Consider the following 27,248-nt stretch of genomic DNA (forward strand, 5'->3'; position numbering starts at 1 on the left):
GAGCCTGGTGGCCCCAGGAGCCCTGCTGTGTTTGGTGCCATCGTCTCCTACATTGAACAGTTTTTTGAGACTATTGGAATTTCTCTAGCAAATCAGCAGGTATGTCCTATCTTTTTTTTTTTAATTTTTTATTTGTTCTAATTAGTAAAACATGACAACAGAATGCATTTCGATTATTGTCCATGAACGGAGCATACCTGGTCATTTCTCTGGTCTTACATGATGTAGAGTCACACTGCTCGTGAGATCACACCCAAGTACCTAGGGTAATGATGTCAATCTCATTCCACCATCTTTCCCTCTCCCCTGCACCCTTCCCTCCCCTCACTCCCCAAAAGCTACTTCTGGAATACCTACATGATGGTACAATAGCAGTTTTCCTTTTTAAATGCTCATTTTAAGGATAACTGTAGTACTAAATTAACATTTTATTGCTTTAAAATGTGTTACTTTTCTCAAAAAATAACCCCACTCAAGCCCTCACTGAGTCTGCTGAGGGCTGACGTATGCGCAGAGCCAGAGCCTGAGCCGCAGTCACTTGTTTGGAGACTCAGGAATTACAGAAGGGTCACACGTATAGGATGGGAACACCTTTCCCCTAGTCATCTGAGAGAGCTGAGGCCTGAGTGCGAGACCATGGTGTGGCCACCACTAGCACTCTGGTCTCAGGCACCCTCTGGGCTTCCCCACCTGCCCCAGTGAGGGCCTTCCCAGCATCAGCCCAGCTATGCTGGGACTTTTCTGTCTAGTCCATGATGTTGGCTGTGCGTCACTGGCAGGAACGGCAGAGCCAGGCCCGTGTCCTTTTCTGGTGACACATGGACCACAGCATTAGGGCAAAGGCTGCCAGGCTTCAGTGTGATGTGCTCCTTCCCTTTAAGTGGGAGGCCTGTGAGTCCTGGGAACCAGCTGGGCCTCGGCTCCCTGTTGTGTTCGGCGAGCTGAATCTTGTCTTCCATGCTCACCTGGCTGGCGGAGCCTCCCTCCTCCCCTGGATGTCCTCGTGGAGTTCCAAGCAAGAGGCTGCAGCTCTGTGGGCTGCTCTGAGAGGCCTTTCTTTTCCGTAGGTTTCCAGATATGCAGACAGGGCACAGAGTGAGCTGGCAGCGCCAGACCTTGCAGGGTGTCAAGCTGGGGTGTACATGCCCCTGAAGCCACTTAGGACCCTACCATATACATCTATGTTGACTGCGGCCCAGGGCCCACCCCTGCCCTGTCCCTTTCCATAGGAGACCCTCTGACCAGGGAGGAGCTGCCTCTTGGCCCCTCCCCAGACAGCTGCCAGCTCTGTGTGCATGCCTGCCTCACCCTCAGTGCAGGAACCCTGCCCCTGGAGTTGCCCACTGCACAGACACCCTCTTGGGCTGAGGCCCCATGTGAGGTCCCTTCTTCCTTGCCTACCTCACACTGCTACACACAGCAGCTTCAGGACGTTCAGGAAGGCCATTCTGCACATGCTTTCCCTGCTAATGTGGAAAGGCCGGTACTGCAGGTGTGCAGGGTCCTTGTCCAGGTGGGCTGAACCCTGCTCGCCCGAGCTGTGCTGCAGCCCCGTCTCTGCTGAGCCTTTTGTCTCTGCCAGGGTCTTCTGCTGGCTTTGGGGGCAGAGCCATTTACTGCTTTAACAGGGGACTGCTGTTTTTGCTTAGTGGCTGTACTCAAGAGCATCTCACTGCTTAGGAACTGGGGCCTGGTCCCTGGTCCAGGCTGCTCTCTCTGCCCAAGCCTGGCACATCTGTCTGGACTTTTGCTACTATGAATTCCTTGGCTCTTAACAGAGGGCTACAGGGTTTCCAGAGCAGGTCCCAAGTCTGGCTCCTTTAGGTACCTGCCCATAACCTGGTAGACTGGCTCACCTTACTGGAGTCCAGGTCTGTCTGGACACAAGTCTCTAATGGCCTAAGGTGACCAGGACTTTGCGGCATGTATGTTTATTTTCAGACAAGGCTTTCCAGAGTATGTTAAGTAAAAAACCCATGGCCAACTTATGCCTGACCCTTGTCAAAATAACTCATTCACTTCCCCCACCTGAAGGCTGCTGTCTGGGTCCACTTCAGGAGGAAGGGCCCTGAAGCCTATGTGCCTATGTGCACATGGACACACAGCTGGGTGTCAGCTTGGCTGACAGATTGCAGCCAGACCCCCATGGCTCATCCCCATGAGGTCCCCAGCAGGGATGCTGGCTTGCTGCACACTGCAATGTGGCCTTGGGCTCAGTGCATTCCAGGAGACAGCAGTGCAGCCACTCTGCACAGCGTGGTGGATGAGCTGGTGCGCTTCCGGCTGAAGGTCCGGCAGTATGCACTTGCCACACCTGAGGCCACTGGGGAGGCCAGGCGACAAATGCTCCAGGAGAGGCGGCCCTTGCTGGAGGCGTGTGATGCACTGCGGCAGGACCTTGCCATGCACGGCATCAACATTAAGGTGAGAGCAGCCCCCCAGAGGGGGCTGACAGGCTAGAGACCCACTGCGTCCCACCATGGAAGGGCGGAAGGGTCTGGGCCCAGGTCCTGCTCAGCCTCCCCTGCCCCACTGGCCTTCTGGAGGACAGCAACGTGCCTTTCCAGGCAGCGGGTGCTTCTTTTCCTTCACACCGTCACCCTTGGGTCAGGTGACCTGCTGTCTACTCAGGACCTAAACTTTCCTTCTCTAGGACAGAAGCAGCACTGCCTCCACATGGGAACTGCTGGATCCCAGGATGAAGTACCAGAAGCCAGGGAGCTGAGGAAGGAGCAGCCATGGGGCCCACACACGCATGCAGCTTCTGATGAAAACTTTATATTAAAGTTTCCAATGGTGGCTCTTCAGTGTTTCAGTCAGCTTTTTCGTTACTGTGACTAAAAGACCCGACCAGAACAATTTTAGGAAGAAAAGTTTACCTGGGGCTCACGGTTTCAGAGGTCTCAATCCACAGACAGGAGGCACTATTCCTCAGGGCTCAAGGTGACACTGAACATCATGGCAGAAGAGTGTGGCAGAGAGAAGTGGCTCACGTGACGATCAGGAAGCAGAGAGAGGCTCCATTCACCAGATACAAAATCTGTACCCCAAGGCCACGCCCCCAGGGATCCACCTCTTCCAGCCACACCCCACCTGCCTTCAGTTACCACTCAGTTATATCAGGGGATTAATTCAGTGATTGGATTTAGGCTTTTATGATTCAATAGTTTCTCCTCTAAACCTCGCATCATCTCACACATGAGCTTTTGGGAGACAACTCATCCAAACCCTAACAGTGAGTATTAAAATGAAGAGGGAAAGGATGCTGTCCCACTGGTGTCTAAGTCTGAAAAAATAATTTGGTAGTGCCAGTGTCCAGACTGGATATTTGGTTTAATGAAGTCACATCAGCCATCAGCAGTCTAGGATGTGAGCTGGCCCTGCACCCCAGAACCAGATTGCACAGGAGGAACCTAAGAGGGACTCCATTAGCCAGATGTGTGACCGCTGAGGTCCTTGGAGTTGAGGAGAGCACACGAGAGCCACAGCTAACATCCTGCAGGGCTATAGGTAGGTGGAGCGCCACAGCTGCCCCTGGAACAAGCAGGAGGTGGCTTCCCCAGCTTGCAGATCCTGGGCCAGACCCTCTCCTGGCCCTTGCTCTTGATCCCATGCCTGTAGCAGCATGTGGCTTGGTGCAGCTACAACCTAGCTTACTGTCTCTATTGAAGCCCTGGGGCCCTGAAGGCACTGGCACCCCAGCCTCCTGGTAAGGATGTCATTCAGGAATCACTACTTGAATTAAGGCAGAGGGATTTCCAGAGTGCACCTTATGACAACACAGCCAAATACTCCTGGGAGAAACTAGTGCTCACCTGACCCCCCCAGCTGCTGCTGGCCAGGTCCCAGGGGCACTCCCAGTGTAAGTGTCTTTGGCTGGAACTAGTGAGTACATGTGGGTTTGTCAAAGAGCAGGGTGCAGCTGGTTGCATTAAAATAACCTAGATGACAACCCCCCACCTCTCCTGAGCGAAGACTATTGCCTTATTCAGAGTGGAAGCTTAAGTGATGAAAGCGTGACCGGTTCCTGTGACTTTGGTGAGCCTTATTTCCTTGGAAGGTGGCTGTTTCAGGCTTACAGGTGGCTCTGCGCAACACTGGCAGGCACTGGGGAGAATGCCACTGCTTCTCTGACGTCTGCCAGCGTCCTCACTCAGCAAACCTCACGCTTAAGTAAGCCGACTCTGTAACAGCTACCAGACTTTTGCCCTGGAAGAAAAAGCACCAAGGCCATTTTTCCAGAATAGTTCACATGGAGATAGGTTCTAAAGTTTGACATAACAGTAGCAATAATTTTTTTTAATCTTTAAAGTTAACTAGATCTAAAGAAAGTACAACCATCTGCCTATAATCTTAGCTACTTGGGAGTCTAAAGCAGGGACTGCAAGTTTGAGGCTAGCCTAGGCAAATTAGCGAGACCCTGTCTCAAAATAAAAAGGGCCGGGGTTGTAGCTCACTGGGAGAGCACTTGCTTAGCATGTGCCAAGCTTTGGGTTCCAGTACTTGGAGGAACATAAAGGATAACCATCAAGACTTTTTTTTTTTTCCTGAGTTATAGATGGACATAATACCTTTTCTATTTATTTTTATGTGATGCTGAGGATCGAACCCAGTGCCTCACCCATGCTAGACAAGTGCTCTAATACAGAGTTAGACCATTCTGAATTGCAAGGTACCACCTGTGAGTGACACCAAGTGCAGAAAGCCCTCCAAAGTGGGGAAGAAAGGCATGTCAACTCTCAGCACACACACACACACACAAGGACCACATCCCCTGAGAAACGGGGCCAGAGAGCAAGAATGTCAGACACTGTATGACATCATGCATTGGCCCAAGGTCAATAGTGCAGTAAAATGTCTTATTTACTGGAATTCAGAGTTAACAATTTCTTTAGTGGACTGGTCATATAACTGATGACACAGCCATGCTGTTTTGAAAGTAGAAGTGACAGTGACATCAGTCTTCCCCTGGGGTCTCCTCCATGCTGTCACCCCAGCAAGGCTGCCACTTCCCAAGTCTAGCCTGCTCACTCCCTGCACAGCGATTCCAGTGCATCAGGGACATCAGGCCTCCCGCATCATGCTGCTGTGCTGGGGCTTGTGTGGGCACAGCCGTAGATCAGAGTGTAAGGTGGGGGCATCTCAGTGCTCCCCACTGCCCCAGGTTTACTCTGCATTCCCACAGGGCCTCCAAAAGGTTTTAGTGGATGTTTATCAAGATAATTCTGAATCACTTTAATAAATTAACCCCACAACCAACATCCAGTCAGCACTGAGAAAACAAAAGAGCTTAAGAGTGAACACAGCACCTTGGCAGGCCTTGATTAAAAAGCAAACGTGGCCTTCACGAGGAGCGGCCGCCAGAAGAGAAGATGGGAGCGTGGCAGAGGAGCGGTGGGTGCTGCTCTCAGAAGCCCCACTGGTGGCCCACAGGCCTCCCTTTTTTCTCCTCGGCAACTGCTGAGAAGCCTAAGAAGAATGCTGGAGGATTCTGCTTAGTGTCGTGACATTCCCAACTACGTGTTCAGTTCAGACAGAAAATGTAGGTCCCAATTCCTAAATTCTCTACCAAACCCTCACAGGCAACTGGCTGCTTGGACACTGGGGGCTCGGCACGCAGACATGAGGTCTCCAGTTCAGGTGCGTGCCCCAGTCTGGTGCCACTTTTCTTCCAGTTTGCGCTGCTCAGGTCTCAAAGAGCGTGCTGAAGGCGGTTCCGACCTCTGCGATCATGTCGGTGGTGGTGGCAGAGCGGCCGTGCTTCTGGAAGGCCTGGTGGTTGCACTGCCTGGTGAGGGAGCAGGCGCCCAGGGCGGCCAGCAGCAGCGGGCTAGAGCTGGGAGGAGGGAAGGGGAGGATCAGAGGCCTCCACAGGGCTGGCCAGCAGCACAAGGGGCATGGTGGGCTGTGACCCCTGCGGGCTCTGATCTGCAGCCCTGTTCACCCTTAAGACTCCACATTGCAGTCTCAAGCCTGCCAGCCCAGAGGAGGGCTCCATCACCCAACAAAAGCTCAAGAGCTGCACACCGAATTCCCCGTGGGAGGTATCTCTGACATGGTGGAGGCAGGTAAGAAGGGAGAGGGCCTCCTCTGCAGCAGCCTGCTTGGGTGTGCCTGTGCTCCTGGCCCTGCAGAGCTGAGCAAAGCCCAAGTCCACACAGACACATCCACTTTGGGTGTTTGGTCCCAGGTTTTCATGCACAGGTGTGGCAACATTATCATCCCAGCAGTGTGCCACCAAGTTGACGAGTGGCGCCTCCAGCCAGCCTCCAGAGGCTGGCTGTCCTATCCCCAGCATGTGTAGTCACCATGGTCACAAAGATGGGCTCAAAGAAGGGAAACTGGCTCACTGAGATATAAGCACTGCCTGCAGTCTTAAATACTTCTGTGACGACAGATATCTACACAGGCCATCCCTTCAGCCTGTGTGCTTTCTACCCTAATATTTTGGTTTACAGAGGCCACCAGTGAACTCCTAGAACAGTGGCCTTAACTGTGACAGTTCAGCAGAAGCTGTGAAACCCACTGCAGCCCCAGGCCCCATCTGCAGGGCCTGATGGGATTGGGGCCCAGCACGGTGTGTGAACAACAGTTTCCATGGACAGGGCTGACCTTTTGCCCTGGATGTCACCCATGTAACCCTGACCATTCATCTGGAACCTTTCAAGGGATTAAACGTACATGCTACTGAAACAGCTGACAAAATTAAACAATCTCAAAACAGGACAAATGAAGACATGGCCATACCCATTCGTCTTCTCAGGTCCAGTGAGGAGTGCCCAGTGCACCATGACACCCAGGGAGCCTGACAGGAGGTCTCCTTGCCCGCCACACCTGCGGCTGCTGCCTTCGTGGTTGCACGTAAGCACTGCAGAGCACAAGAGAACGTTGAGTGCAGACGCCAGCGCTGCGCTCAGCAGCCGCTGGCGTGCACCTGCAGCTCTTCCCTGCTGGTTCTAACAAGGATGTGAGCTGGCCTGTTTTACAGAGGAAGACACAGGCACTCAGAGGCGAGGTGTCCTGCACCAAGCAGGTAGTGGAGACTCTCTCCGGTCACTGAGGAAGGTGCCAGGAAGAGCAGCTGGAACACTGGGTTGTTCCCGAAACCCAAGCCTACTCCCCACACACGCCCTGACTGCTCCCGACTTCAAGGCGCACCTGAACCGACACACCCACATGCTCGAAGCCAGCCCGTACAAATGCCTCCATTACCTGCTTCAATACTACTGATGCCTACACTTCTCAGAATTTTCTCCCTTTGGAAAGTATTTTGAAAATCCAATGTTCTAGTCTGTTATAATCAGGAGTGTCTTTGGAAGTAAGCCTCATCTCAAGTTTCAAGTCCTTTTTTGTAACTGCATGTGTGAGTGCATGTGTGCACACACCCACCCCCATGTTATCTCAATGCTCCTTTACCTTGATTTCAAGTTCCTAATCCAACATTTCTTGTAACAGTTCCTTGTTAAAAAGGACCTGTTATGATGGTCCACTGGGTGGGACTTCTCTCAGAGCTAAAAGCGACAACGCACCCTCTCTCAGACACTCCCTGCACATCTCCCCTCTGTTCCTGCTGCACAGTCCTCAGGCCCAGAAGGCACCTGGGACTCCACTAGTAACGTCAGCTCCAAGACTTTCCTCATCTCCCAGTCATTTTAACAGAACAACAAAACACATCAGAAACCTCAACAATGGGGATGCCCCAGGGAGAGGGAGGCGGGAGGCTGTGGATGCTGGCCAGGGCACTGCCTCCCTGCCAGCTGCTGCAGCAGGCCATCCCAGGCACACACCCAGCCTTGCAGCCATGGCTTGAAACACCTCTCCTGGCTACCGCATTCCCATGTAGAACAGTGAGGAGTCAAAACCAGGACTTGCCAGCTCCAGCTGACCGTGTGAATCAGGTCTCCCGAGGCTCGCCATGGGGCGACGCAGACTGCTGTGCAGAGGGAAGCTCCTACTCACCCTGCTGGCCATCAGAGATCAGGTCATGCTCGCCTTTTTGGACCACCGTCACATTCCCAAGGGCCTGGCTGAGCCTCAGTACAGATCCATGGGGGTCACTGCTGTCCACAGGACCTCTGAGCTACGACACAGGGAGACAACCAGGAAACCAAGTCTTTCAGACAGGCCAAAGAGGCCCACAATGGATAGCCCTGCCCCATCCACCATGAGCCTCAGCTGCTTGTACCCAAAGAGGAAGAGCCAGCCCCTGTTCGAGGCTGACAGATGCGCCTGGAGCAAGTCCTTCCCGTGGATGCTGACCACACTTGCTTTAGGGCCTGTCCTTCACCTGGTCAGACCAAAAGGTTTTCAGGAATAACAGAAATGTGAATCACGATGAGCTAACGTTCACACGACACCTGCTGTGTGAGAACTCAGGTGTTATATTATGTGCTGCTTCGTTCTGTCCTCACTTTTTGAAGCAAATGCCATCATCCTGTGTTTTTCAGACAAGCCACTATAGGAAAGAGCGGAGCAACCTGCCATAGCGTGCAGCAGGGGTGACCCAAGCCCACCCCACCATCACTCACTCACTTAGATGCACCAGCTGCAAGAGGCATCGTGTCGCACATTAGCATGTGAAACGCACGTGGGAATCCATTAAAAACACAACTACTAGGCATGCATTTGTGTGTCCCTGCAGAGATGGGCCCACAGGATGGGCTCAGCAGAACCATAGAGCCCGTCCCTCGCTCTCAGCTCCCACCCCACAGGAAGCCCCAACTCACCACTGCTTCATACAGCCTGCTGAACTCCATGTAGTTGGGAGTGAGGACGGCCTTCCGGTAACCATGCACGAGGGCTGGCTGCTGCGCTACCAGCCACAGGCCATCCTGTGCACAGCAAGGTTGTATCTTCTTCACTGAGAAGGTCCTAGAGGCCCCACACCCACTCTATGGGGAGAGGGGAGGCCACACTCACCGCATCGATGACGACAGGGATGTCCCTGGCCTTGGATGCTTCCAAAATGCCCTGCCCACAAAGAAAACACACTGAGTGACAAGCTAGTCACCTCTCAAGAGGAATTAAAGCAAAGCAGTGCTTCCAAGAAAGGTAACGTCAGGTCACCAACAAATAAACACAAGAAAATATAGTTAGTGGACCAAAGAAACAAGAAGAAAGACCCAAAGATCTAACAAGAGTTAAGACAGGCAACAGAAAACTCTGGAAACACCAGCTGGGTTCCTAGGCTAGCCCACAAAGACTCAGTGTTTCCAGATTCCCAACTGGATTCAGAGATGAGAAATATAAATTCTTGGAAATTCCCCAAATTATTAGTTATGTATTTTTTAATAATACCTTCTTTACAAAAATCAACATAATCTCTACTGAAATCCCGGTTGCCAATTCTGCAAATCAACCAGCTGATCGTAAGGGGCACCTGGGCATGCACAGGACCCAGCAGAGACGAGAGTCCAGGAATAAAGGCAGATGTGGGGAGCTGCTGGGTTAGGTGGGCTTTCCTGCAGGGCCGGTGAAGGGTGTTGTAAAAAGGCAGGTGTGCATTTGCTTCACACTTAGGGCCAACTGATTTTCAACCAGGATGCCAGGCTGAGTCAGGAGAAAGGTCTTCCCAACATGCCTCAACATGAACTATGCATCTGAACTTATGCTGCGTGAACAAAGCTACTGTTTTATATGATTCCATTCACACAGAATGTTCGGAATTGGCCATCCATTGAGACTGGTTAGTGGCTGCCAGGTACTGAGGAGGTTGTGGGGCTTGGGGCTTCCTTTGGGGTAATGATAAGATTCTAAAATCAATTGTGGTGATGGTTGCACACAACTCTATGAATACATTAGAAACCACAGAACTGTTCACTTTAAAAGGATGCATAATTATAATGCTCCAATAAAAAACGAAAATTTCAAATTCAAAGTTGTAAAAGACACAGAGAGAAGTCTCCAGGCACCAGGAATAGCAGGGGACACGTGTCGAATTGTCCCTTTGGGAGGCAAATAAAAAACAGATCTACCATGGATTCTTTTTTTCTTTTGTCACTGGATGGAATGCAGAAATCTGTGCATACCAAGCAAGCACTCCACCGCTGAGCTACAGCCCTCTACTATCAATTTTAAAGTTTTAAAAACAAAATTGCTCAATTCAAGTCATCCCAGTCCCTGTCACCTGCCAGGAATAGTTTCTCCTCAGTGACAACTCTTAACAATTCATGAGTTTGAGAAGAGTGACACTTCAAAGCCCAGCTCTCATCCTACAGGCTGGAACTGAAGATTGGTCACAGAAGATACCCCAAAGCCTTGTTTGGAAAGTCTGGTAAGCAAGTGCACACCTGCCTTTTTACAATACTCTTCACTGGGCCCTGCAGGAAAGTCCACCTAACCCAGCAGCTCCCCACATCCGCCTTTCTCGTGGACCTTTGGTTCATCTTATTTGAAAGGCAAAGCCGTGCAGAGCCCCCTGGTGACAGCACCCCTCCTCAGCCTGCCCCAGCCTAGCCTCCCACTGCAGCCTCAGTGCTCAGCCCTGGGGACTTGGAGACGGGAGCCACCTCTTCAAGCCCTCTCAGCAAACTGAGGCAATGGCAACAGCAGGGATGTAGTCCCATCTGGTGTGCTGCCAACTCCAGTGAACACAAGCAGCCAGACACTTGTTGGAGGCTCCCTCCCCAGCCTCAGCAGGACAGCACCATGGCACACAAGCGCCCAGTGGCACCTGCAGGGTGGGGTCAAGACTCGAACCCCACTGTCCTGAACACACTGCGGCTTCTCCCTGGCTGTGGAGTGTGGGCAGGGGCATGCCAGAGACACTTCTGCCCAGGAGGTGAGGAGAGCTCTCCAGAGAACACTGGGCAGCTGAAGGCTCAGGACACAGCTAGCATGCCATCTTAGCCCTTCTTCATTTTCCCTGATCCCAGGTACTTATCTGTATTTCAATTTTTTAGAATAAAAAAGTTCATCGTTTTAAATGAAGACAGGCATAAAATGAACTCGGAGTAATGAATCCTGGGTGAGTGAAAAGAGTGAGCGTGTGCGTGTACACACATGGCGTGAACCAGCAGGCCCTGTTGCCCAGTGGCCGTGAGTCTTGAGAACAGGTGACTAGGCTGAGAAGAGGGCAGGCACAGGTTCTCTTAACCTAATGAGGACCTCAGTAAAGGGTGGAGAAGCTCTACTAAGAAAAGAGACTAACAAAGCTGTCGTCCCTAAATGCACAACTCCTAGAAAAGCAAAGTGATGATGCCAACCAGCCCTCAGGAAACCCTACCCCAGCTAGGGTGGTTCACAACAGTGACCTCAAGTGTGCCCGCCTGGGCAATGCACTCAACACATTACGACATGTGGCGCTCACAGCCGGTGGGGCAGTTGTCCCTTCACAAGGCAGCGACGCTGACCCCAAAGGTGAAGTGACTGCCAGGGACCCCAGCAAGAGGGACAGCCTGGGGAGGGCACTTGAGCCAGAACCAAGCTTCTTTCCACTCAACTCTACACAGCTCCACATCACACAAGGTAGGAAACCTCTGAGCAGCCCCACACTGATCCTGCTGCTCAGTGTCACTGCTAGAACCAAGAGTGAAGAGCAGACTCATGCCTGGTCTACCGCTGGCCTCGCTGCCCAGAGTTCTACCCCTCATGACACATCTGCCCACCTTCGCTACTCCCAGAGGAGGCCGAGGAAGGCTGAACGACGGCCTTTGTGCCAGGAGAATACAAGCGCAATGCTTGTGCTCCAAGATCAGCCAGCGAGTGGCCATGCTACAACTTACCTTGACACTGTCGAGGAGGGGGCCGTCTCTACCTAGGCCAGGCCCCACGACAAGGGCGTGTAACCGGGGGAGCCACTTTTCCATCTCAAGAACAGCATTTGGACTGTCACTAAGTAAGGAAAAGGCAGAATGGTTTACTTAATGCCTTCATTTAGTTGTGTCTTAAAACATTTTGAAAAAATTGATTGACAAGAAATTTGCAAAAACAATACAGTAAGTTATCACATTTCCTTCTGCCAACATCACATATGCCCACATTATCTCATCACAACTAAGTCAGCATGGGCATTGTAATGCCAGTGAGTCAACTATGGACTGTGTCAGATTCACCAGCTGCCCCCACCCAAAATCCTTTCCTGTTCCAAAGCCAATCCAGATACCCCACGGAATTCAGGCATCACATCATCTTAAATTTCCATGGACTGGTTGATTTTTCACAGCCAAATTTACATGCATAGCTTCCAACATTTAAAACAAGTTAGGATAAGTCATGATGGCTAATTCTGCGATGATCCCCACCCTCCTCCACCAGTGTGTTTCCATCTCACACACATGGAGGCACATGGTGTACTTCACACTATCTGACCCTACGTGAGAGGCACTCCACACCCTGGTCCTGCCCTGCTGACGCCCACTCAGGACAGACAGGCTCTGTCATCATCTCAACACACTTTCTTGCATAGCATTCCAGCTCAGAGATTCTGAGAGCCCGCTCTGCCAAGGTCCTTGTCCCCTTTGCTCCCCATAAGCCTCCTATAGGTCACGAACACCCCAATGGTGAGATGCGGTCATCATTCCTAGTCCCCCTCCTGAAATGATCCTCAGGGCACAGGCCCTTCTAGAACTACCCCAAAACAGTTCTCGACTTGACTTTGGACACTGCCCCCCACCCCAGCTATTTCCTTCACCCATGTTCTCTGCTCCCAGGTAAAGCCCCCTGCCAATGTGATTCCTCATGCTTGTCAGGCTTCAAATGCTGTCCACATGTGAATGACAAACCAAAGCCTTCCCTTGCCATGCACTCTGACCCAACACCTACTACCCACGTCCACTTAGATGTCTAAGAGCAACCAAAAACAGCCAGCCCAGCTCCTGATCTTCATGTCCACCCAACACTACGATTGCCCCACTATATTAAATGAAAACACACTCAGATTAGCGCTCTAAGGGCACCTGTGCTGCCTGCCTTTTCTACCAGATCTGCCAGCTGATCCCAGGGGGTGGGGGCCTTACTTTCCTGATATACCTGCATCAGGTCCTTTCTGACTTGCCTGCCTAAGTGCCGGTAGGAACCTCACAACGCTGGTCACAAAGCTCATACCTAAGAGCACCTGACAAGCCTCTGCTCGCCCCTTACAATGGCCCCGCCATTGGAGGGCTTGGCCCTGAATCTCTGGTCACCAACGTGAGCACTCCCTGTTATAGCTGTAGGTCATGCCCAGAGCTCCTGTGGGGAAAGGCCTCCCAAGAGTCCATGGGTTTCACTAGAATGTCACTCTGTGCTGCCTCCCTGTCCCTCACCTGGTAGTCCTCTGTCAGGGATCGCTAGTTGGCTCCATGGTCCTTTCGCCACCCGACACACTGTGTGATCTCACTTGTCTGTCTCCAGGGTAGTAACACTAGCAAACACTAATGTAACTGAAAAGGAACAGAAGTAAAAATTCTGTTCCTGAGGCCCACTGGCTGCATTTCAGTGCTCAGTGGCAGTGTCCTAGAGAGCACAGAGAACATGGCCATTGTCAAGGGAAGTTCAGGGAGCCTTGCTCAGTTCACTGTCAACCCACTGAAGCCAGAAGAGTGTCTGTCTGCTCAACCCATGACCCATGATGTCCAACCATCCCAGTCACTCAGCACTCACTCTACCTAAAGATCATACACAGCTAGACCACAGGACAGGCAGCAGAAGACACCTAGAAACAAAGCCAGATGTCTACTGCCACCTGGAAGCTTGCTGAATGAGAGAGGGTCTCATTACCCTCCAATGGTCCCCTACTTTCTGCCATAGGCAACCCTGTCCACACAGAGTTCACCTGGACCCTGAAACCTCCAACCACTCCTGAGAGGCCAGAGCACCTGTGTAAAAGTTCTGGCACTAACGGTCACTATGTTCCCACATTTCTCCCCTCAGAGTCTCACTGTCTGTCTTACCCTACCATAGGGTTCACTATGGTTTTCTTATACCTGATAGCACCTGTCAACCAATTCTGAGTACAGCAGTACTTAATAGAACTCAGTGCTGGTGAGAAATGCTTGGGGCTAAGGAAAGCTGCTGCAAGAAAGAATCCACCTGCCCAGACTCACAGGACTGGGTGGACGATCAGCTCCGGGCTGTAGGACTTAATCACAGGTGCTGCCTCCCTGGCACAGAACACATGAGCCAAATCTGCACCCTGAGAAGAAGACAAGAGGCCAACTTGAGCAGGTCACCCTCCATAGCCCCATAAGCAGCTTCAGGCACAAGCTGCTCAGCCCACAACAGGACATCCAACCATCCCAGTCACTCAGCACTCACTCCACATACAGACCAACACGACTATGCAATTAGGACACAACCAGATGGCCTCAGGAAAAGACAGGTGGCAGAAGACAGTGCCTGGAGACTAAGCCAGACGACTACCACCACCTGGAGGCAGGGCAGAGTCACACCAGCTCAGCCACTCCACACTACCTTGGTCGTGCCACTTGATCAAATGCATGGGAAACCGGCAATTTCAAAGGCATTAATTTCTTGCTGGGCAGAGTGGCACACACCTGTAATCCCAGTCACGTGGGAAGCTGAGACAGGAGGGCTGCTTTTGAGTGAGACCCCCATCTCAAAATAAAAAATAAAAAGGCTGGGGGTATAGGTGAAGTGGTAAGCCCTGGGTTCAATTCCCAGTTCTGAGTTAAATAATATAAAAAACGAAGGCATCAGTTTCTTATGCAAGGCCCTAAAAAGGCATCCCAGAATCATTCTTGTGAAGTACAACATGAATATAACTTTAATTTTTAAAAAAATGTATTTCAATTTGCATTATTTTGTTAATGCACAAGAGGTCAGGATATATTTAAATGTGTTTCTATTACCAATAACTAAGATGTTACTGAGAAGTCTATCAGAACCATTTTTCTTTTTTAAAAATTAATTCAAGTATTTTTTTAGTTGTCAATGGACCTTTATTTTAGTTACTTGTTTATATGTGGGGCTGAGAATTGAAGCCAGTGCCTCACACATGCCAGGTAAGAGCTCTACCACTGAGCCACAACCCCAGTCCCCAGAACTATTTTCTTTAATCATATTTAAATAACCCAACTCTACCAAAGATCCCCAACAGAGTAGTTTTAGATAAACTTACCACTTTCAGAGCTGAGATTGCTGCAAAATATGGGGCTCCTGTATACCTAAAACGAAGATATTAACAGTCAAAAAAACTTTTGTGAGAATACACCTTTAACAGTAAAAAACAGCTTAGCAATAAAAATACAGATTATAAGATGCAAATTATCAATAAATGACTTAAGACACGGGGCACACAGCACATTCGCAGCACCTAGCAGATGCTCAGTGAACGGCCACACACATATCCAAACCAGGAAAGCCTAATTTCTGCACACAACATCTCTGCATCAAATGCGGAGTCATAGGCTGGTTTGGGGACTATGTTCTCTGTGTCAAGCATGATGAGGTAGAACTGGCTGTAGGTTTCTGCTGGACAGAAGGTAGAGAGGTCCACCAGCTCATGGCAGTCAGGAGGAAACCAGGCCCCAGAGCCAAAGGACCCCAGAGACCAGATGGGGGCTGGCGGGGACTGTTTCCACCATGCTGCTTGACAGGGTCCGAGCATGGGGAAGGGCTTGGCAAGGTCACCATTCCAGGAAACTGCTTCTGTCATCTCTCCTAGGAATTGGGTGATTTCTTATAATTACACTTATAACTAAGCAATTGCAAATCATATTCCGTGATTATTGTGATAAGAATTTAGCCTCAATGAGTCTGCGGAGCTTGGGGGAAAATGAGGAATGCTTTAAAAGATGTATCAATATCACACCTAAGTTTAAAAGTACAGTTTGAGAAGTTCTCCAGAAAACTACAGTTACAGGAACCGCTTGCTCCTATGCTAACCACACCTGCCCCAGTTAATGCTTTACCAGTAAATGACCTAACAAACAGAACAGGAAACTTATTGTCCCCATAGTACTAGGACCACCCTACTTAGCCTACAAGATTGGGGGACATTTGTAGTATCTGTAAGAAAACCCACGAAAACCATGCCAGGCACAGGAAATCACATAAGGGAGTTTATTAAGCAAACACAGTGTCTCCCTGTTGGGTAAGAGAGAAAATGAGAGGAAGAGAAAGGAAAGAGAAAGGGCGCACGCTAGAGAGAGTGGAAAAGCGAGGAGGAGAGAGAAAGCAAGTGAGTAGGAGAGAGAAAGCAAGAGAAAAGATGGTGGGGTAGCTACCCTTAAGCAGTTGAATTCCGCCAGGCTAACAAGGAACCAATAACGGAGAAGGGTACTTGCAAGCTGACTCATGAACCAATAGCTAGCTAGCATGTTCAGAGACTGACAAGTGGTTGGGAGACGGGGAAAATGGCTGCACCGGAAAGGGCGGGGGAGCAGCTTTGTATTACTATATCCACCTAGAAGGAAACAAGCAAATAAAGGATAGGGACCCACCTCCCACAGATCCACCTCTTCCGTATACAGGAGTGTACAATGAAAATGGTAAATAATTAATATTTATGGTAAATGGACAAATGTCCAATATTTGTCCTTCCTTCAGAGGCTTGGATGTCAAGGGCCACCCTGGAAAGAACAAAGAAACAGCATACGCAAACAACTAGAAAAATATTATCTTAAGCTCAAATGCCCTCATTGTATGTTAATTGGTTATGAGTAGTTTACGCTGGCTTAGGTCTCACATGTATTACAATAGGTAGAGGAAAATCAATGACATAAAAAATAACAGGATAAAATTAGGTACTCACACTGATTGTTTGGCAATAAATAACCTAACTTAGTCTTAACTGAGCTTATTTAGGTAATAGAGTAGACCTTTAAGATTAAATCAAGAACATTATAATATGAGCTAAAGATTAGTGAATGTTTTGCTTAGCAGTTCAGTAAAATTAGCTTAAAACAAAATAGAGTCATTATGCTGACAACAGGTCTGACACCAGAGGATAAACAAAGGCCAGTAGGATGAAAAGAGGAAAGTATCTTTCACTGTAATTTGCTTATGTGAGTAACTTTAAGTGAATATAGAAAGTTGACCTTAATGCACCCGCTATGTGTTAGACACCTGCTGGAGAGTGTGGTTAATGACAAATCTTGTGGTAATTTTTCTATAACTTGTGTCTTGTTTCATCCTGCTTTACTTAATTCTATAAAAGAAGAGCTAAAATAAAACTGAGCAGCACTTGCTTCAAGTTGCTCCAGGGGTTCCTGTTGTTCCTCTGCGCCAACTCCACCCATCCTTCATCCTTGAGGAACCCAGGAATTACTGGGGCTGGCTCCCAGCAGGGGGCCATAGGATGTGTCCTCAGTGCTCCCATCTCTCTGTCTTTGGGTTCTCACAGCAAGACACCAACAAATGCTCTCAGTGTGAGTGTGAGAGTGTGAGTGACTGTGCTTACTGTCACCTCAAGAACAGAAAGGAAGACCCTTGCCTGGGGCATTAGATGAGCTACTGCAACTGGTACATTCGCTTCAAGCAGTGAAGCAAACTGGGGACAAACACAGCACACAGTCTCCAAACATGGCCTTCTCTAAACCAGTGTCACCAAAAAGTATCAAAATTGCAAAAGACAGGACCAAACAGGCAGCTCACACGCTCTCACCCCACACAGAGCAGAGCCTCAGCCAAGAGATGCACTGAAGTAAGAGCGACCCTGCTGCCAGACCAGCAAGCCCACTCCCTCACTTGCACGCCCAGGAGCAGAGTGTCTTGCTAGCGTGCACCCGAGTGCAATCTGGGCTGTGGAGGACAGTGGAGCAAAGGTTACTAGTGCTTGAAATGCATGCTGATCCAGTGGAAGTTCTTCTAGACTTGATCCTCCAGAAATAACCAATGGGTATGCAAGGACCTATGTGTACAGGATGTCCACAGCCACACGTAACCAAAGATAAGCAGAAGTAGCTAGCTTCTCACCAACAGGGGACCAATTAAACAAGTCCTGGCCCATCCTGGCAGGGAACACCACATACCCACTTGTCAAGAAGTGACCCACATAAATCAGCACAGAGAGAATTCCAGAAAAGAGTGCAAGGTGAGAAGGCCAGATGAAACAGAGTACCTCCACCATGGTCCTTTTTTTGTAAAACACAGCTGCACATCTTTGCAGAGTCTGGAAGGCTAACAGCACATCTGTGATGTTCATTATCATATGGGACACTACAGAATGCTCGCTTTACACGCTGCTCTAGTTCAAATTTCTACAGGCAGACTTCACTTTCATAATCAGAACAGAGGTGTTCCTTCTTTCCAAGGTTAGTCTAGCAGACATTTTACATCAGGTAACTCTACCCTAGAGTGCTATGTGACTCAACTTATCTGAAAAGAAACACTGAGCCAATTTTCCCATGCAGACTTCCCAAAGCACAGAAAAGGGCGTGGGGGATCTATGAAATATCCCAGCTCCATAGATTGTCTCCGGGGATGAAGGCTTCAAGGGCTGTCACTGCGAGGCTTGGTGGGGCTGCACAAGTGGCCTCTAGTCCTGAGATCAGGAGAGGGCTGTCTCCTAAACCCAGGGTCAGAGCTGCCTTTCTGTTCCACAGAGTTCACGTTCTGTCTGGATAGACTGCCTGCCCAGACTCACACTCAGAAACTGCTGTCTTTCACCAGCAGGGGGGGCCCTCACTCTGGCCTCCTGCTGTGAAAGATGTTCTCCAGTACTCAACTGACAAAGTTGGGAGCCAGCACTCTAAGAAATGGGAGGGGGAAGGACTAAGCTGAGCACCCACAGAGCAGGGCTGGGCCCAGGAGAAGTAGGAAAAGACTTTCAGGTCTAAGAGCTCAGGTGGGAGAACACTGAAACAGCAGAGCCACAAGCAACATGGTGAAGGAGATGCCAGGCCATGGAAGGCAGACCCAGGGACCAACATGCACAGAAGGGACTCAGGACAGAAGACAGGGCAGCACCAGTAACAGGCAAGATGCTTCACCTGAGGGGACTCACAGCTCAGCAGAGCTCATCAGGCACTGATCAGACTGATGACAACAAAACAAAAACAAAACCACACAGCCAGACAGCCTGGAGAAACTGTACCAATACCCAAGCAAGAAAACACCACTTCAAAGAGAACAGGACTCACGTCAGACTTCCAAGGTGCAAAATGGAAGCTAAAAGAAAAGGAAGTGACCACAACCACTGCCTAAGAAGCTGCAGCCTGCAGCCACTGGCTGCCAAAGCACAAGATACCAGAGGATCTGAAACCGTGCAAAGGATCACTCTGCAGGGAGATGCCATGAGTCAAAACATCCCTACCAAGGACCAATCTGAGGGAAGGCAGGAGAATGAACATGGCACATCTCATGACACACAGTTAAATTTATGTTACATGTTCAGTTGGGAATTCTAAGTCCAACTGTGAAGTAAGGACAAAGAGGGTCACATAGACGGAACCATGTGGTGAGACAGGGGAGACCATCTTCAGCACTCTCCCTGTGCTGCTTCCTAGGTAGAAAGAGTGACCACTAGCTACACTTATTGTAGTTTTAAGTTAAGGAACAAAATCTGGCTATATATTTATAATAAAATACACCTAAATATATGTTAAATGGTTGAAAATGCAGGTAGACCAAGAGATATCACATAAGTGGGAATGGAAAGCAAGCAGAAACAGTGGCCAGGGCAGGACTGCTTTCATGTATACACAAGGAAAGCTCATAAATCCTTTTGTGCCCAACACAGCTGCGAAGTGTATAAAAGCAAAAGACAAGACTCCAGGAATATCTTTATATTGCAAAGTAGGCCAAGAGCTGGCAGAGTGCCTTCACCCTGGTTATGAAAGTCAAACAAACCTCGTGACATGAAGACTGGTAAATACAGAAAACCACACAGGGGAAAGGGCAGTAGCAAAGCCCGAACACTGACACACACCAGTGAGCAATTCCACCAGACTTCTCAGACTCCCCCATTTGATAGGAAGCTGATCCTGAAAAACACTCGAGTCTCTTATCAGACGACATTTGGAAATGATTATGAGGTTCCAACTAGACAGACAGACAGTTGGTGTAAGCAGACAGACAGGTAGGGAGGGCTGGGCGTTCTGAACACAGCCACTACTTACTCTCGGCAGCCTCCCACTACGCCTATCCTGCCGGCTTGCCCTTTGTGCTTCTTGGCAGTGAGAGCAGGGATGATATTTCTCACCAGCTGAAAGGTGCTGTCCATATCCTTTATTGAGTGTGCTTCATGCAGTGAACGGGCTCTTTGTAAAACTGAAAAACAGGAAAATTACATCATTCAGAAAGGGAAATAAAGACCTATTCATGCACAAAAACGAGAGACTTCAAATACCCCATTAGCCAAAACACTTTCCAAAGTTGACAATATGTATACTATAGATTTTTATCCAAAGATTTAGCTACTTTTGTAGACAAATGTTTAAAAAAAAAAATTCACAAGCGGTATATGCCAAGTTTATTTTTGAAATCTATCATTTTGTAGGACAACTTAACCTTCTAGAAAGTTTTACCAACTTAAAAAAATGCATTATCACTTAATAAACTATCTTATTTCATTTCTATTTCCCTTTATTAGGTCTTTCCTCTCTTCACAACTGGAAAGCAAGCTCCCTTTTGTTACCTTCTGTTACATTCAAGTCTGACAGATTCCTCCTGTTTTTCCTAATTATCTTCTGACACTCAATTGGATACTAATTAAATAACCTAGAAATAGAATTCTAAATATATTACATATCTTAAATTGGGTTCAAAGTGGCATATTAGAATAATTTCATCACGGTGAATTGTCTCCTAATAGATATATTTCAATTGGCCTTTCTTGCAAGCTTCCTGCAGTTATAAATTTTGCCTTAATTTTTAAGACAGCTCAGCCTTCAAAAGTTGATCCACTCTGATGCCCAGTGCATGAATAGATAATAAAGCATGTATCTTTCTAGACCTAAAGGATATTTGCAAATATGAATAGTATGTTCTCAAATAAGGCACTTATTCTTCACAGGAAAACAACTTTTTCTGTTGACCCCTCCAGTTTTACTTTTCGCTCAACAAGCAATGAAGTATTTTCTTTAACAAGCAGATGCACTGCCTTAGGTGATGTTAGATGTTCAGACCCCAAGGTAGAAGACACGTTAATTACCATCAACCCACCTCCTTTTCATCAACATCCAAACCAAAGCAGAATGAAGACAGACCCAGATCCACAGGGAACCTCCCACCAGGGAAAGGTTCCACTAGGCTCACTTCAGAGCTGTTTCCAGAGCCTGTCATCATGAGCCACATTCTGCTCCAGGTGTTGGGATCCCAGCTCCAACCCAGATGTAGGCCAGGTCACAGAAGTACTGGGACAATCTCTCTCTCCTCCCAATTCATTCCCTCGTGTCCAGTCACACCCAAGGTTGCACTGTCTTTTCAACACGCAAAGACTGAGCAGCATAAAAGCTCTCCCCTGCGTTCCCTTTGATGAGCTGCAGCAAAGACTGGGAGCTGCTACAATGAGATCTAAGGACAATGTCTGAACGCTGAGGGACAACCAATGCAGTAACAAACATGCCTGATAGGTACCTGTTCCAAACCTTACGGCACCTGGAACTATAACATCCTGACTGAACAATACAAGAATGTCAGATAATGTCCACTCCTACAAAACCAGGAGAACAAGAAATACAGATGCTTTTTCAAATCTACGAACTATTAACAGAATCCAAACTTACCAGTCACTCAAGGACTGTTCTGTGTTCCTTACAACATTTCAGGTCTTTGTAAACCATAGCTTTATACAAAGCACTTAGCTGTATGGAAAATATCCCTATGGTCAAATACATTTCTTCATGTTGTATGGAGGCCAGACTGCTGGTTTTTAAGTTCTGTTTCCAAACTAGCATGTCAATAATTCTTCCCAGTGGTTACTGAGATATTATTTTATATTAATCATTCATTATAATCACCATTATAACTGACTGGACACCATGTCTGTTGTTCACAACATTTAGAAAAAACATTCAGTAAGGAAAGACAGTTTGGGGAAATGATAATCATTTTTACTATTTGTCACTAAATAAAAAGAAATACGCTTCATGTGTGCAACACCTAAGGGGCACATACCAAACAACTTTCTCTAATCTGTCTAAAGAAGGATATTTAAAAAGACAGAAATGTTGCCAGGCACAGTGGCACACACATCTGCAATCCTCCCAGCCTGGGCAACTTAGTGAGACTCCGACACAAAACATTTTTTAAAAAGGGTGGGGGTGTAGTTCAGTGGTAGAGCAGCCCTACGTCAACCTCAAGTACTGCAAAAATACAGAAATAGATGAGTACATACATTGAACTGCCCTGCAGTGTTTTTCCTGGCTCACAGCATGAAGCTCTCGCTGCACACCGACACTGGGGAAGGAGCCATGCCTCCCGTCAGTGATGCTTGCAGAAGCACTTTAGTAAAACCTCTACGACCAAAAAATAGCAAAAACTCTGTCAAGTAAAACTTCTTCCAACAAGTGTGAAACTTTTTTGTGTGCCATTTTGTTTTGTTTGGCCTGCAGCACTGGGAAGTGCAAAACATTTGTTAAAAAAAAAAATTTTTTTTTCAAAATTTTCACATACTTCTTTCTTTAAAACAGAACAATGTTTGCAAAGTTCACAAATAATAAAACTTTACCAGCATTCTCCCTCTAAATTTCTAGGTAAGCTGTAAGATATGAATAAAGACTTTGAAACTTTTCGTTATGATGTCTGAACACTAAGGAAAACAAAGGACTACATAAGCATCACAGAGTGTAAAACAGAAGGATTAGGAACCCATCACAAAACGTCCCCTGCAGATTATGGTTCTAAAATACTACACACATGAGCTGGGGTATAGCTCAGAGGTACAGCACTTGCCTCATACGCGCAAGGCACTGGGTTCAATACTCAGCAGCACGTGAACATAAATAAATAAAGCGTGTCCATCTACAATTTAAAAAAATTAAAATTAAAAATAAAAATACTACACGTCTCTACTAATACATTTACAGAAACGAAGCAGAGCTCCGTCTTTGCTGTGCCACTGGTCTATACAACACAGGATGCTAACCCATCTCTGGTCTCTCTACCCAGGTGGCAGCAGGTGCACCCAAAAACACACCTACTGTGACAGCAAAATGCTAGACATTGTCAAATCTCTCACAGAAGCAAGATTAGTCCTTGTTGCCAAAATGGATGTGGCACAAATCCCAGATGTATCCAGTGCAGATGTGGAACCAGGGGAGGAAAGAGCAGTGACCACAGTATAACCATGTCATCCCCACGCTCCCAGGACACGTCCACTGTGCAGGGTGAGATGTAGCACCCACAGCCCCAAGCCACCACGTGGATGTGCCTGTGTGCCACATGAGCCTCCTCTTGCCTGAGACCCCTCTTCTGTCCCCATCCACACTTGCACAGGTGTGCAAGTTCAGCACACAGTTCAGCACAGGTGTGTAAGCACAACACCATTCTGATTTTTGTGGTTGAGAAAGGAGAGATGTGCTAGGCTGAGTGTCAACAAGCTTAAAGTCTACACATTTTAAGGCAAATAATGCTTTTTGTTGTTACTCAAATAATGATGAGTGCATGTCCTTCTTCCTTCACTTCAAGATAAGCTTCATTAAGATACTAACAGACCCAACACGTTTTTTTGTTTGCTCGTTCATTTTTTGGTACTGGAGACTGAACCCAGGGGCACTTTACCATTAAGCCATATCCCCAGTCCTTTTTTATTTTTATACAGGGTCTCACTAAGTTGCTTAGGGTCTATGTTGCAGATTTTTCTACCATAGGTGAACCATTTTAATTTTTTAAATCTCACTTATCAGGGCTGCAATTGTGGCTCAGAGGTAGAGTGCTTGCCTGGCATGTGTGAGGCACTGGGTTTGATCCTCAGCACCACATAAAAATAAATTTAAAAAAGGTAAAGGTATTGTGTCCATCTACAACTAAAAAAGAACAACAAAAACCTCATTTATCATAAACCAAAAATGTGTCTTATCATTATGTAAAACCTCACACCACATTCATATAGCAATCTTTATGTTATCCAGAGAACAGGCTTGGGGATTGCTGAGCAATCCTTTTCCTCACACAGAACTGCTATTTTGGAGCCCAAAGTGTGCGCATGTAAACACCTTCACAACAACTTCACCAACCCACCAATGCAAACTTACCTCTCCCTCCTCTGCTGGACCATCACACTTCAAGACTTTGTTGGGAGCTGGGCACAGTGCCTGTGAACCCAGCACTCAGAAGGCAGGGAGATCACTGGAGCCTAGGAGTTCAAGACCAACTTGGGCAACGAAGTGAAATTCCTATCTGCCCCTGCCCCCCCAAAAATGACTTTTGTTGGATCCCCAGTTTATGAGCTGTGATGCTACTGTACGAGCCAGGTCCAAGAACCCTTGAGGATAGCAAGCATCCTCTGAAAACAGAATTACCTGAAGATGTGCACATGAGAGAAGTAGCTCTCAAATGTAGGCATTTGGAATTATGATAAAAGCATAATGTAAATATAATTGATTTAAAAGCATAACTGTAATTGTAAAGTTTAGTTTCAAAAAGCTCTTTGTTATGTAATTTTAAAAATTCACAGTGCTAGCCAAAGGCAAAGCAATATTATTAAATGTGTAGTTGTCAGATCTTTCCAGCACTGACCTATAAGTATGAGGGTTAATTGGTTATAAAACAGATTTTCCTGTCTGGGCTGATGAGAATCACTACCCTACCAGATTCTGCCTGCAGTAGGTAACTTCACTCCCACCTTGTCTGAAAGGAGCCACAGTGTCTCCGTGTGGGCTACCCACCCTCAGTTGCATCCAAAAAAGACTGCCAAAGAGCAGAGAACTCAATCAGTGTTTGGTGAATTCAAGGCACAGTGGTTCACTCTTCTCACAATGAGCTAGTTTATCCTCTTTTACAGATAAGGAAACTGAGGCCCAGAGAGAAAGACCTCTGAAGACACACCAACAGTAATGGACAAATCAAGCCACACAACCAATCCACCAAAGGAAAATACACCTCTCAAAAATTCACCAAAATACTGTCATGTAAAGGCAAACCAAATTTTTCTTTGGCAAAATTATTCACCTCACCAACTATAAGAAAAAAGGCAAATCTTTATCAATGCCCTCTAAAAACAATTGGGAAGGAAAAATAAAAAGGGCTGGGGAGGTGGCTCAGTGATTGGGCACCACCAGGTTCAACCCCTGGGACCAAAAAAAGGCACCAAAGTCAACTGAATTTCCCAACACTTTATAGAGTGCATCGAATTTCAGTTGGCTTACTGCCACACACCATTTGGATCTATCCACGGAAGTATTTAAATATAAACACCAATTCTGAAGGATAAAAGGCCTTGCCGAGAGCACACTTAAAATGTAATGCTACTTATATAAGTCACTTTGTCTTCCTAACGACTCAGGCTGGAAAAACCGGTCACATCTGTTTGGGTTTCGTTGGTTTTAAAGAAGTGTGGCTTCTCTGTACCAAAAGTGCTTTAAGTGAATGTGAATCAGATGCACGTGACCGCAATCCTTAAGTGAACTGAGACACATCCTACGTCTGGATGGCGTTCAAGTTTTAAAGCCTAGAATTATTTTTTCATAAAGTTGACAAAAATTTAATAATGAAACCTTAAATAAGTGCAAAGAAAAACCCTGCCAACTAATCATGAAATACTTAAATGTAAAGCAAACAACCACCAACGGAGAGAAGTCTCGAGAGCGGCCCCCTCAGCGCATTCAGGCCTAGTTCGCTCAACACCAGGCGCCAAACCCCGTTCTCCGTGACCACGGCCAGCAGTGCACCCCGAGGTCCAGCCTTCCCGAGTTCTCCGCGGCGCACGGAACCCCTACTGCCTGTCCCCCGCTGGCCCGCCAAGGTGGGCGGCCGCTTGGGCAGCCACGGGGCAGCGGGAGGAGACGTGGGTTCCACGCGAGGAGAGCGACCCGCTGGACCCCTCGGCCTACTCCTCTCCTACCCGCCGCCTAGGAAGCTGCAGGGCCCACAGCCGCGGTGGGGTCCCGGGCCTCCCGCGCCCGCCCAGGCCGGGGCCTGACCAGTCCAGTCCCAGGCGCTGAAGGCTCCGGTGGCGCGACCGGGCCGCCGGCGGCCTGATGAGCGTCGTCCCGGGCCGGGTCGACCCGCGGAGAGCCGCGCGCTCCCCGCCGCCCGCCTCGCCCGCCCGCTCGCAGCCGCAGCCCGCGGTCGGGTACCTGCGTCCAGCGGCCCATAGAGCGCGAGCGCGGCCGCGAGCAGCGCCGCCACGGCCGCGCCGGCGACCGCAGCCCCGGGCCCCGCGCGAGTGGCCATCCCCGGGCAGGCGGGGACCGAGCTTACCTCGCCCGCTGACCCGCACTACCACACAGCGCAGACCCATAGCCGACTTCCGGACTTCCGGTTCCCGGCGGCCTCCGCGCCGCGGCCGGAACCGCAGTCACCCTTTCCCCAGGCTCCCGGCAAGCCCCGCGCTGCGGCCTGAGCCGCCGTCCTCGGCGCTCCTTCCGGGTTCCCAGCGGCTCCCGCGGCGCCGCCGGAACCACAGCCATTGGGCGCTCTTTCCTGTGTGCCGTGCGCCCCCGCACCGTGGTCAGAGCCCCAACCATGGGTGGCGTTCCTCCAGGTTCCCAGCAGCCCCAGAGCCGCCGCCGGAAGCGGAACCCCAACTGGCGTAGTACAGATGTCGCCCCACCCCTTGGCCATTTCCACCAATCACACCGGGCTACGGAGGATTGACACGCTCAGTGCCCAACCCGGTGAATCAGGGTGGGTCTTAAGGATTTGGGACCTGGTTTATTCCAAGCGGTCACTTCTGCACGGACCTCGGGGAAGATGATTGAGTAGGAAGACCGCCCGGCGGGCAGGCTGGTTGCAACACCTGTCAGGTTGTCATTAGGCTGGGCAGAAAGCAGGCGGAGTGCCCTGCGGACAGCTGTGCGCTGCCCGGATGACGTGCCTTTCCTTCTCTTTCGGTTCCGAGGTTTAGCCAACTGTTGCACCACGTAGGTGTCTCCCAGTCCAGCCGCTGACCCCAGCTGCCCACCGCGGTCCCCGTCTCAGTACGTGGCTGCCCCGTGGCTCCATGTGCTCCAGCCAGCGCCCCTGAAAGGGTGGCACGGAGCGCGGACGGGTGGGCTCTTTGTCTAGCGAATTCGAAGAATGAAATCCATGGACACGAGGGTGTGGGGGAGCAGAGTGACGGGGTTTATAGAGTAACCGAGAAAAGGAGCTCGCCAGGAGGGAGGGTCCCAAGAGGCGAAGGCCGCCGGCCCTGCCGTCTAGGGTTTTTATACTCATAGATGAGGAACTAACCTTTCTGGCTCAGTTGAAAGTGTACGATTATA

At 48.9% G+C, this 27,248-nt stretch overlaps 2 protein-coding genes across 5 annotated transcripts in view; one reads left to right on the forward strand and one right to left on the reverse strand.

Annotated features, from left to right (window-relative positions):
* The window catches only part of Cars2 (cysteinyl-tRNA synthetase 2, mitochondrial), a 38,693-nt gene extending 35,879 nt beyond the window's left edge, over positions 1-2,814 (forward strand). For 3 of the 4 annotated variants that reach the window (XM_047552070.1, XM_047552069.1, XM_047552074.1), the window contains 3 exons: positions 1-99; positions 2,218-2,424; positions 2,654-2,814. In XM_047552070.1, the coding sequence (XP_047408026.1) occupies positions 1-99; positions 2,218-2,424; positions 2,654-2,725 (378 nt within the window). In that variant the 3' untranslated portion in view covers positions 2,726-2,814. The remainder of the gene's footprint in view (positions 100-2,217; positions 2,425-2,653) is intronic. The other variant, XM_047552071.1, reaches the window with a different exon arrangement.
* Naxd (NAD(P)HX dehydratase) lies at positions 71-26,504 on the reverse strand. The gene is given in 11 exon segments (XM_047552075.1): positions 71-5,836; positions 6,748-6,868; positions 7,960-8,080; positions 8,727-8,831; positions 8,920-8,970; positions 11,724-11,832; positions 14,025-14,113; positions 15,059-15,104; positions 20,001-20,151; positions 26,121-26,184; positions 26,186-26,504. Coding segments are annotated over 11 exon segments (1,107 nt in total). The 5' UTR covers positions 26,285-26,504; the 3' UTR covers positions 71-5,685.
* Between the last annotated feature and the right edge of the window lie 744 nt (positions 26,505-27,248).

This window comes from Sciurus carolinensis, chromosome 5, assembly GCF_902686445.1.
Source record: "Sciurus carolinensis chromosome 5, mSciCar1.2, whole genome shotgun sequence".
Taxonomy (NCBI): domain Eukaryota; kingdom Metazoa; phylum Chordata; class Mammalia; order Rodentia; family Sciuridae; genus Sciurus; species Sciurus carolinensis.